Source organism: Grammomys surdaster, unplaced genomic scaffold (assembly GCF_004785775.1).
Source record: "Grammomys surdaster isolate TR1022 unplaced genomic scaffold, NIH_TR_1.0 125562, whole genome shotgun sequence".
Classification (NCBI taxonomy): Eukaryota; Metazoa; Chordata; class Mammalia; order Rodentia; family Muridae; genus Grammomys; species Grammomys surdaster.
In genome coordinates, this window is record NW_021620409.1 from 396,955 (window position 1) to 409,058 (window position 12,104).

General features: G+C 46.4%; 1 protein-coding gene across 1 annotated transcript; it reads left to right on the forward strand.

The window, feature by feature from the left end:
* Positions 1-793: 793 nt before the first annotated feature.
* LOC114638286 lies at positions 794-2,082 on the forward strand. The gene is made up of 2 exons (XM_028786707.1): positions 794-889; positions 1,047-2,082. The coding sequence occupies exon 2, from the start codon at positions 1,067-1,069 to the stop codon at positions 1,814-1,816; it is 750 nt and encodes a 249-aa protein (XP_028642540.1). The 5' UTR covers positions 794-889; positions 1,047-1,066; the 3' UTR covers positions 1,817-2,082.
* The last annotated feature ends 10,022 nt before the right edge of the window (positions 2,083-12,104 follow it).

Genomic DNA, 12,104 nt, shown 5'->3' on the forward strand with positions numbered 1-12,104 from the left:
ACGAATTTTGAGTCCTGGCAACCATGTCAGATGGCTTACAACTGCCTGTAACTCCAGCTCATCTGGCCTCTGTAGGCACTCGCCTTTAATCCCAGCACTCTGGAGGCAGATGCAGACATATCTCTGAGTTTGAGGCCAGCCTGGTCTGTAGAGTGCGTTTCAGGACAACCAAGGCTACACAGAGAAACCCTATCACAGACCAACAAACAAAACAATAAAAGTTAAAAAAAAAAAACCAACAACAAAAAAAAACCCTCAAAGACTGCTCTAATATAACTTGATTTGCTGTAGGTTCTATTTTTCAAAACTTTTGATTGGTAAGTCTTTAAAGTAAACACAGTTCCTGGACTGGGAGTGCAGCCCAGTTGGTAATGTGGTTGCTTAACGTGCATGAACCCTTGGGTTTGATTCTCTGCGTGTGCAACTGCACGTGGTGGCAATTCCTGTAAATCCCAGCACTGGGGCTGTGGTATCAGAAGAATCAGAATCCAAGGTCATCCTTGGCTAATTAGTTGAATTCCAAGCCATCTAGGGCCACAGAAGGCCCAGTCTCAAAAGAGAACAAAGTGTCCATTGTGTAGAGGATACAGAGAAGCTTTGCCTGGTCTGACTTAAGTCTATATAACTATCTAGGGCGACTAGACTATGGTCTAGAGACAGCTGGGAGCCACAAAGGAGGAGCCTTGTCTGTCAGGATGGGGCCTTGTCTGACTGTCTGTCTGTCAGGATGGGGCAATAGTTGGTCGGGTAAAGTCTAGCCCAGAAAGAGGTGGTAAATATTTGTTTTCAGTCATCAACTACAAAAAGTTAAGATCTGGAAGATAGCTGCTCCAACTAGGGACTGGCTGAGACAGAGGACCACCTCATTCCTCTGCTGCTTTTCAGACAGGTGAGGGTAACAAACAGCCTCTAAGCGGGTAAAAACATGTCCAGGGAAATTGAAGTCTCCAATGACTGGCACTCTACCAAACTCTGACTGTTCTTGATGCCTGTTCTTGTTGAATGTCCCTCCCCGCTCTGACCTGAGTTCTGCTCCTTCCCAACAGTGCTGTTCTGCAGACCCACCATGATCCAGGCTGCATTGTTCCTTGAGTGTATCTTGCTGTCCTCGGTGACCGCTTTTCCATGGAAGACTCAGGATGGTGGCCTGCCAGCTGTCACAGAAACTGAGCCTACATCAGATGTACTGTCCAACAAGATTCCTCCTCCAACCTCCAGTACCTGCCAGAACCTCTTGTACACGGTGCTCCCCGTAACTCCTCTGTCTGAGTATCTCTTAGCGCTGAGATTTGTCCTGGAAAAAATCGGCTGCCCTGCTGAGGCCTACCTTCTGCAGCTTCGGCACACTAAAATGGGAGGAAAAGACGGCACTGAAACCCTGATCCTCGAGAGTCAAAAGCGTAGCCAGGAGGAAGGGAGTGCCAATAATGAAGTCATTCTGAGGCACCTGGTGCCATCCCCTGGGGAAATGAAGAGGGTCCAGGGCTCAGTTACCCTGCCTGAGGCGTGCACCTCTGAACCCGGGTGGTTGTTGTATGAGGGGGCACAGCTGATGATTGAGTGGGTCAAGACGTTCCCTTCCACTGACCTGGTAAGAGAGTTCAAGGCTTCTGCGGTCAATGTCACACAGCAGTGTACCATGGAGTCTTGGGAACATTTGCATGAAGTAAGCAAAAGGCTGACAAGTAGCCCAGAAATGAAAGACGTCGAGATTCCCATAGAACATCGAGTATACCTGGTTGGTCAACTCGCAATCCTTGTGAAGCGTATTTTCGTGAACCTTGTGTCGAAGTTTTTTCAGAGCTATTTTGGATAGACAGGACCTCCTGGGCATGGTGTGAACTTTCTCAGAGCTCTTTAGTAGGTGTGTACACAGCAACTGCCCATGGTGTGTAGCTAGACGCTGGCTGCATTTTATGATCTATACATTGTCTTCCTTTGATCCTAATGTGTGAAGACCCTTGACCTGTCTGCAATCTTTCAGTTTTTAAATGCTATGGGTACTGCAGTTTCCCTCTTTACCTGCTTAACGCTTCCTAAATCCCCAGCTGAATTCTGCACCTTGGTTGTGTTCATCTTCATTTGTTTTGGGATATTAAAGCTTTGTTGGGGGCTGGAGAGATGGCTCAGCGGTTAAGAGCACTGACTGCTCTTCCACAGGTCATGAGTTCAAATCCCAGCAACCACATGGTGGCTCACAACCATCTGTAATGAGATTGGATGCCCTATTCTGGTGTGTCCGAAGACAGTGACAGTGTACTCATAAATAAAATAAATAAATAAATCTTAAAAAAAAAAAAAAAAGCTTTGTTGTCTTGTTTTTGAGACAGGATCTGACCCGGTAACCCTGGCTGGCCTGGAACTCAGAGATCCACCTGCCTTTGCCTCCAAGTGCCGAGATTAAAAGTGTGCACCACCATGTCTGGATTTTGTTCTGGTATTTTGAGATCGTCTTGCTTCGCGGCCATTGCTCTTGCTATGTAGCCCAGGCTAGCCTCAAATTTATGGGACTCCTACTTCAGCTTTCCAAGTGCTAGGATTATAGACCTGTGCCCTCATATCTGTTTTCATAGTGTTGGGGTTGAACCCAGGGCCTCAGGAATACTAGACAAGTGTCTACCACTAACCCACCATCGCAGCCTACTTCTGTTAATTCTTAAACTGATAAGGCAAATAAAAGGCTGCTTCTATATTGGAATCACAGTTTTGGGAGCTTTAAGGGAGTTTAATATAGTCATAGCTCCAGCTGGCCTAGAACTCAGTACAAAATTCATGCCTGCTGGCCTTGATCTTGGAGTGGTCCTCTTGCCTCAGGTTGAAACGTTTCTGCCTGGATTCAAGGCTTTCTTGACTCTAGGTTTCTGTGGCTCCTTCTGTAACCTAGAGAGGGCTGTACAGGGACGTGGAGAACATGCTAATGTCTTGAGGCCAAAGGTTTGAGCAATGAGTGTGAATGGGCAGATACTTGTAGAGAAACAACCATTTCTCCTGTTCATGGGACAGGGAGCTGGATAGGGTCCACGCCTCCCAGAACTGTCTCAGCTCTCCCCAGCAGGACCGCACAGGACTTTAGGGGCTCCTGTCATGATATGGAAGTAGATCGGTCTAGTGATGGACACCAAGTTGACATCAGTTGTCATTCCCATTACTTTTAAAATTTTTTATCATATGTATTATTAATAATGCGTGCACGTTATAATGTGTGTGAGTGTGTGAGTGGGCAATCGCGTGCCACAGTGCACGAGTAGGTCAGATGTGTGTGCAAGTTAGAGGACAGCAGGCAGGACTCATTGTTCTCATTTCCTGCGTGTTTTAGTGATGACATTTCCGTGCCCAGGCGCGATGGAAACACTTTTGCCTACCCAGTCATCTTGTCAACCCCAACTCTCATTTCTTGGGCCCGGCTAAAAAGGAACAAAACCCAAGGTTGATGGTTGAGATACCAGACTACCCTCCGAGCCAAACTGGTGCAGACCCTGCTTGCAAAAGACCGACATAGTTGGACCTGTTGATCGCTGACCTTTCCTGACAGGAGGGACAGAGGTCACAGACCCTCATCTGAGTATCCAGCCACCTCTCCCAGCCAATTACAGGTAATTCTGCCCTAATTGTACATAGCCTTAGGATTTAGGGGAGAGGTTAGAGAGTATAAACTGGGAGCAGTGGGAGGTGGGGAGGCACCCATCTAAGTAAGGTAAAGAATCCACCATCCATGCTGGGACCACTGCTTTAGGGACACCAATACTCTGTAAGTAACCCCAATAAACTCACTTAGCTCCCAGTGTTAATTTTGGTGGAATGGGAGTTTGGTTTGTCACTGGGATTTTATGAGGACAGATACTCCCTCAACTGAGCCCTAGGCGCTCTTCAGACCATAGCCTAAGGAAAACAGTTTGAGAGCTGTTGTCCATACTGAAAGGCTTATCCAGCTCTGCCTCACCTAAGACTCCTGGCTTGCAATCACTGCCTCCTGCTTTATTGCCATTTCTTACAGAACCAGATTAAAACATGCTCTCCTCCCTCTGTTTTGTGTTTTTTCACTTCTGGGATTTTTGTTTTGTTTTGTTTTTGTTTTTGTTTTCCTGAGACATGGTTTCTCTGTGTAGCCTTGGCTGTCCTGGAAATCATTCTGTAGACCAGGCTAGCCTCAAACTCAGAAATCCACCTGCCTCTGCTTCCCAAGTGCTGGGATTAAAGGCATGTGCCACCACCGCCCGGCCTACTTCTGGGATTCTTATACCAGATCCCGGTCTCAAATTTCTTGCTCAACCATAGCCTTTTGCTTGCCCCTCTACCCACCCCAGCCTAACTGCTGTAGCCTGCAGCTTTGCCTGTAGGCTGTGGTGCAAAAGGCTTTTGTCACTTAGACAAAGGATTTTCAGGGGATGTCTTGGTTGCTGTCCTCCAGCTCTTGGGAAGAGTTCAGACTGATACAGGGTAGGCAAGGAAGCCTTCCTCACCATGCTGTGCACAGGCAGAAGCAGCATGTGAGAACACAGTACAGTTCTCGCCCAGAGTGGCAATCTACTGTATTCAGGCATAGTTCTGCACCTCACTGCTCAGATCCACTCTGTCAAACCCAGGGAAAAGGCTGAGATGAGACCATAGACGCTGAATGTCATTTTCTTTTTTTTTTTTCTTTTTTTTTTTTTTTTTTGGTTTTTCGAGACAAGGTTTCTCTGTGTAGCCCTGGCTGTCCTGGAACTCACTCTGTAGACCAGGCTACCCTCGAACTCTCGAACTCAGAAATCCACCTGCCTCTGCCTCCCAAGTGCTGGGATTAAAGGCGTGCGCCACCACCGCCCGGCTTGAATGTCATTTTCTAATCGTGTCAAAATTGTCAAAATAAGCATGCAGTGACTGCTGATGTGTTTATAAAAAGATAAAGACAAAGAGAATATGTTCTATGGGTGTGTGTAGTGAGATATGCGGAAAGGGGATATCTCAGTGAGCCCATGCAGAAGCATCCCTTCCCCCTGAAGGACCAGTCACACAGTATAGTATAGGACAAAGTTTATTTAGGGGCTGGCCAAGAGCACATGGAGAGAGGGGGAAGGGACAAAGGGACAGAGGGATCAAGAGATCGAGAGAACAAGAGAGAGAGGAGGGAGCAAGCAGCCCCTTTTATAGTGGGCCAGGCCTACCTAGCTGTTGCCATGTAACTGTGGAGGTGGAGTTTAGACAGAATGCTAACAACTGGGATTTAGCTAAGCAAGGCAAACACCCCTCTGCTAGAATCAGGGAGGAAGGTATGTGGGGCCACCACACAGGACCAGCAACCATCATGTTCTGTGAGACTAAGAGCTAGTCAGGCTGGAGACACAGCTTACGGATTAAGAGCACTGGCTGCTCTTTGAGAGGACTCTAGTTCAATTCCCAGCACACAAGGCAGCTCACAACGGTTTATAAAGGGGCTCTGACACCCTCCCACAGACACACAAGCGTCATGTAGGCAAAACATCAATGCACATCAAATAAAAAAAATAAATACCAGCACTGAGGAGGCAGAGACAAGTAGATCTCTCTTATTTCAAGGCCAGCCTGGAAATAACAGCCAGAGCTATACAGAGAAATGCTGTCTCGGGGGTGAGAGTGGGGAGGTAGGGGTGGGAGTAGAAAAAGAAGAACAAGGAGAAGTTGTTTAAGCTACATCTACATATTGAGTTTGAGGCTACCTTAGGCAATGTGAGAGCTTGTCTGAAAAAAAAAAAAGTGGAAGTTGTATCTGTTTCCTCTGAAATCGGAACCTTACATCTTGGAGAGAATTTTTTTTTTTTTTTTTTTTTAAAGATTTATTTATTTATTATGTATACAGTGTTCTGCCTGTTTGTACACCTGCAGGCCAGAAGACGGCACCAGATTTCATTATAGATGGTTGTGAGCCACCATGTGGTTGCTGGGAATTGAACTCATGACCTCTTGAAGGGCAGTCTGTGCTCTTAACCTCTGAGCCAACTCTCCAGCCCCGAGAATTTTTTTTTTTTTTTTAAGACATAAGGTACAAAAAAAATGGAGGTGAGGGCTGGAGAGATGGCTCCATGGTTAAGAGCACTGGCTGCTCTGGTTCCAGAGATCCTGAGTTCAATTCTCAGTAACCACATGGAAGCTCACAACCATATATAATGTGATCTGATGCCCTCTTCTGACATGCAGGTGTACATGCAGATAGAGCACTCATATAATAAATAAATAAATCTTTTTAAAATATATTTTTTTATTTTATTTTTATTTTTTATTTTTATTTATTTATTTTTTGGTTTTTCGAGACAGTATTTCTCTGTGTAGCCCTGGCTGTCCTGGAACTCACTCTGTAGACCAGGCTAGCCTCGAACTCTCGAACTCAGAAATCCCCCTGACTCTGCCTCCCAAGTGCTGGGATTAAAGGCGTGCGCCACCACTGCCCGGCTAAAATATTTTTTTTAAATGGAGGTGAAACAATATTTTAAGACAAGATGCCTACAAGGAGAAAATTCCATTCTCCAGGGAATCTCTTTAAGACAGGAAGTAAACAAGCCAAATAGCTTTAGGAAGTCCCTGAAACAGACCAAATCCACTAGGTCCCTCCCTTCCCAACAATATAGCCATCAAGACTGCTAAGAGTTACTCTCAGACAAACTGAGGCCACCTAAAGACTCAGGGAAGCTAAGCCAACTATAAGACACAGAGACTAGCCAGCTGCCTAGAAGATTCTCAGAGAAGCTAAGCTTCTTTTTTTTTTTTTTTTTTTTTTGGTTTTTCGAGACAGGGTTTCTCTGTGTAGTCCTGGCTGTCCTGGAACTCACTCTGTAGACCAGGCTGGCCTTGAACACAGAAATCCGCCTGCCTCTGCCTCCCAAGTGCTGGGATTAAAGGCATGTGCCACCACCGCCCGGCAGAAGCTAAGCTTCTTGAAAGAGACTCAGACCAAGCTGTCTGGAAAGAGTCTTAGACCAGCTGAGCCACCCTCCAACCTGTTGAGCCCCTGCAGGCTGTGCAGTGCTCCAGGTTTCCAGCTTTGTGATATGTCATCCTTGCTGGCTGGACTTTGGTGATGCAGCTGTCTTTAAATCATTTCTGCTCCTCTAAGTAACCACCCAACCAAACTCATTGTTCCACCAGATCAGACTATTGTCAATTGTCTGTCTCCGGAGAATAGAGTAGACATTGTTCCTATCTCCCCTGGGAATGGTGCTCACAATGGGGATTCTGGGAAGTCGGCCCAGTTGGCAAACTGCCTGCTATGCAAGTATAAAAATCTGAGTTTGGATCTCTGTAACCACGTAAACTTCAGCGTGGGAGTGAGATTAGAATCTGTCTGTAACCCCTGAGAAAGGATAGAGACAGGAGGATCTGCGGAGTTCATTGGACAGCCAATCTAGACAATCAGTGTGCTTCAGGTTCAAAAAGAACCCTGTCTCAAAAAGAAAAAGAAAAAATGAGGTGGATATAACAGAAAGACTCGCCGGGCAGTGGTGTCGCACGCCTTTAATCCCAGCACTTGGGAGGCAGAGGCAGGTGGATTTCTGAGTTCGAGGCCAGCCTGGTCTACAGAGTGAGTTCCAGGACAGCCAGGGCTACACAGAGAAACCCTGTCTCGGGAAAAGAAAAAAAATACAAATAAGTAAGTAAATAAATAAATACAGACTTCATTGTTAAAGGCACCACACACAGCGCCTGCAGAATAGAGGGGAAACATGCTGGAACACAGGGGAAAGCCATTGCACCAGAAGTGGCTATGAAGGCGGCTAGGGAGGACACTGGAAATGGCTATGCAGGCAGCCATGGAGGAAAGTCAGCCAGGAGTGGAGTTCCCCATTCTGCAGTACGAGACCATCAGACAGGCTGTGCCTACTGGTTCAACAATAGCCGCACAGCTGTTACGGAGTAACCAATTCTTTCTGCTGGCTCAGAGGTCTATTCCACAGGAGAGAACTCATGCCCAGTCCTGAGAACTTGGTCAAAGGCCTGTGGTCAAGGAGATAAAGGGCACTATCAGTGAACCTACAATTTTTGTTTTGCTAAAGAGACATGCTATCAAATTGCCTCATGGGTATTTATGTTTGAATCCATAGACTGGGCCCGTTCCCAGCCTCGGTTAAAAAGAAGCTGCCTTTTACAATCAACAGTGTTGTAAGGGCAGAGAAACTCAAAGTGCTGAGAACAAGCAACTATCAAGTCTTAGATATTTAGTCTTAAACAGGACGTCCCTATTTTCCCCACCAAGGTTCAGAGGCCATTATAGAAAGAAGGCAGAAAGAAGACAGACAGACAGACAGTGGGGAAGGCTGTGAGATCTGTCTTAAGGGTATGGCTTCTCCGTGGCATTCACAAGCTCAGAGCAGCTGTAGTTGCTTATACAAGTCCTGCACAAGGTGGAGGACTATGAACAGTCAGTCCTAGATGGGGAAGGGGCTCGGGGCCCAGCCCTAACCTGGACAGCTACTGAAGAAGCCTTTGTCTTCAGTGGTGGAGTCTCTGGTGAGTTACAAATGCTCCAGGAGATAGCTCCACACCCATGTCCATAAGAGCTGCCCTTGTTAAATAAACCTAGTGGGCCACTGAGAGAAAGCAAGACCAAACAAAAGCCATGAAAGTGGGTTGGCAACTGGAGGAGGATGGGGGGGGGGTGATGAATGTGACCAGAAAGGGGGAGAGGGGCAAGAGGGGGATAAATGTGACCAAAAGGAGAGGGAAGAGGGGAAATAATGTGACCAGAAAGGAGGGGGGAGTTTATTAGCGGGACTGGAAAGATGGGTTAGCAGTTAAGAACACTGGCTTCTCTTCCAGAGGACTCGGGTTCAGTTCCCAGCACCCACATGGCAGCTCACAATGTCTGTAACTGTGGGACTATTTATACCACGGTGACTGTGTGGAGATCTGTGGACAATGTGTGGAGTTGGTTCTCTCTTCCCACCTTTATGTGGGTTCCAGGGATTGAATTCTGATTCCCTGGAACTCCCCTCTTTCGGCCTCTGCGGACAGGAAGAAGCTACTACATGTGGTGTGAAGACTTACACGCAGACAGAACACTCATAACAAAATAAAAAATAAACGAAAAAGCCTATTAGTGGAGTTATTGATACTTCTGATAGGAAAGCACCCCAATCCTTGGAAAGGTATAAAGAGACACCCCAACTTCTGCCACCAGGGCCCTGAACTTCTCTCTTCAGAGTCCCTGCTGTGCTATCTGTCTGGTCCTGGAGGCTGAACTCTATTCAGAATTCCCATCATGCTGTCTGCCCATGGCTCTAATAACTCCTCTAGTAAAACTTCTTACTCCTTTTCCCCTTAAACATCTGAGACCTTTCAATGGGCAGACAGACAGCAGAATGACAGGGGCTCTGCTGAGGGTTCAGACCCATGTGGCAAAGTCTCAGGAGTCTCTGTGCTGGTCTCTTGTGTCAGTCCCTTGACTTGACACAAGCTAGAGTCATCAGACAGGAGGGAGCCTCGAATGAGAAGATGCCTCCGTAAGATTGGGCTGTAAGCAACCCTAAGGGAAATTTCTTAATCAATGGTTGACCGGGAAGGGCCCAGCCATTGTGGGTGGTGCCATCCCGGGGCTTGTGGTCCTGTCTCCTATAAGAACACACGTTGAGCAAGCCATGAGGAGCAAACCAGTTTCTGCATCAGCTCCTGCTTCCAGGTTCCTGCCCTGCTTGAGTTCCTGCCGCCTTGATGATGAACTGGTATATGGAACCATGAGTGAAGTAAAGCTTTTCCTCCCTAGATTGCTTTTGGTCACAGTGTTTCATCACAGCAATAGCAGCCCTAAGATAGTCTCAGAGAAATGGGGGAGGTCTCAGGTCGTTGGTGGTCCTGGAGGATAGGGAATTCCTCAGGAGGAACATGGGACTCTGAGTAACTGGGGTGTGAGAGACACATTTAGTTACAGGGTGAGAGGAGGTATATCACCATTGGTAGCTCTCTGAAGTCCCCAGTCAGGCAATGTGAGGTCTGTAAACTTACTTGAAAAAGTGAGACATGGGGGCAGCAACATGCATGGTGTGGCTTGAACTGCATATAAGAGAATAAGCTCGGTGTGGGTGCTTCTTACAATGCGAATTGTAATCCCAGCACTGCAGAGAGTCTGGGCTGCAGAGGCAGCCTGCCCTCTATAGAGCCTTTTATGAAGAGGAGGAAGGGGAAGAAACATTAGCATCTCCTGGGCTGACAGAAGAGACCATTCCAAGAGACAGAAAGCAACCCTCTGTAGGGCAAAGAGTGAGCCTGAGGAGAAGCGTTGGGTTTGTTTTGTTTTCTTGTCCCATTGAGGATGGTCCCTAGGGTGTCACACGTTGTAGACAAGGCTAGAAACCATATGGATGATGTCTTAATTTTGTAAGAACCTCAAAAAAGTGTGAGAAATAAATCTGCACCGTGAGAACCACCCACTTTGTGGGATGCCAACTTTATATGTTTGGTGAGTTTCTTCTGGCCTTGTAAATCTAGACAATCTGAAATTCTACTTCTCCATTCTAAGAAAAACTCTTACAATTAATTTGTTTCTCACTTCCTTTTTTTTTAAAGTTTATTTTTGAAACCCAGGATCTGTGTTGATAGCTGCTGGGGTGGCTAAAATCATCTTGACATCCCTCCATATGGCTTCTCAATACACAGAGAAGAGATATTTAGCTATATTTCAATTTTTATTTTATTATCATTATTTATTTATTTTTTTTTTTTTAGGTTTTTCGAGACAGGGTTTTTCTGTGTAGTCCTGGCTGTCCTGGAACTCACCCTATAGACCAGGCTGGCCTCGAACTCAGAAATCCGCCTGCCTCTGCCTCCCAAGTGCTGGGATTAAAGGCGTGCGCCACCACTGCCTGGCTCAATTTTTATTTTAAAACAGTAGCAGACTTGTCTCTCTTGGGTATAGACATGCTGCAGTGAGCCAAGGTCTGAGGTTGATAGTTGAGTATAATTTTTTTTAATTTATTATATGTAAGTACACTGTAGCTGTCTTCAGACACCCCATAAGAGGGCATCAGATCTCAATACGGATGGTTGTGAGCCACCATGGGAGTTTTGTTTGTATATATGTCTGTGCACCACATGTGTGTCTGCAGAGGCCAGAAGAGGGTATCAGATACCTGGAACTGGAGTCATGAATACACTTGTGCCCCAGGTCCTCGAGAAGAGCAGCCATTGTGCTTAAGCGTGGAACCTTCTCCCCAGCCCCATGAATAACATCCAGACTTAAGTCTCATGTTTGGGACCAGGTGCAGTAGCACACACTTTTAATCCCAGCGCTCAGGAGGCAGAGGCAGGCAGATTTCTGTGCATTAAACGCCAGCCTGGTCTACAGAGTGAGTGAGGTTCAGGTCAGCCAGGGCTATGCAGAGAAACCCTGTCTCAAGAAACAAAAAACATGGCTGAAGAGATGTCTCCCTGGCTTTGCTTTTTACTTTTCTTCTGTGAAGGCCAGTTGAAGATCTGATCATCAGGACTCACTTGGGATGAGAGGAACGTCTGGCCTGGCTTTTATCAGTTGTTCCACCTTTGTGAGGATAAATCAAAGGTCTTGTCTAACTATGGCTTCTCTCAGAAGCATGGAGGAATCCCCCCTCTGTGTTGACAGCTCTCTTTGTAGATTGGACATTGGTTGGAATTTACCAAATGGAGTCTCATTTCCATGGCTCCCTGAGCAAGAGAACAGTTGCAGGACATCTGAAGAGATGTGCCATACTCCCTGGGACCAAGTTGACCTTACAGGGGGAAATATTCTTCCTTTTAACCCCTCTGACTACATCATATAGGCCTCCTAGAGTAGGTACTGAACATCCAGAAGAACAGTTTTGCCAGTCTGCTACTATGAACTACCGTGATATTTATATAAAGATTGAACAAAAACCAAACACTTTCTGTTTTTTGTTTGACTCAGAGGTTAAGAGCTTGTATCTGTTCTTCCAGAGGACCCGAGTTCAGTTCTCAGCACCCAGGGCAGGAGAGATACAGGATAAAGGGGTGCAGAGCTGCTTGTAACTCCAGCTGTAGATGTGAGACCCTCATCTATCTGTCATGGACACCCAAATACAAACGGTAGACATCATACACAAACACACACAGACTTATATGAATACTCACACACACACACAGACACACAAACAATGGGCACCCAAACA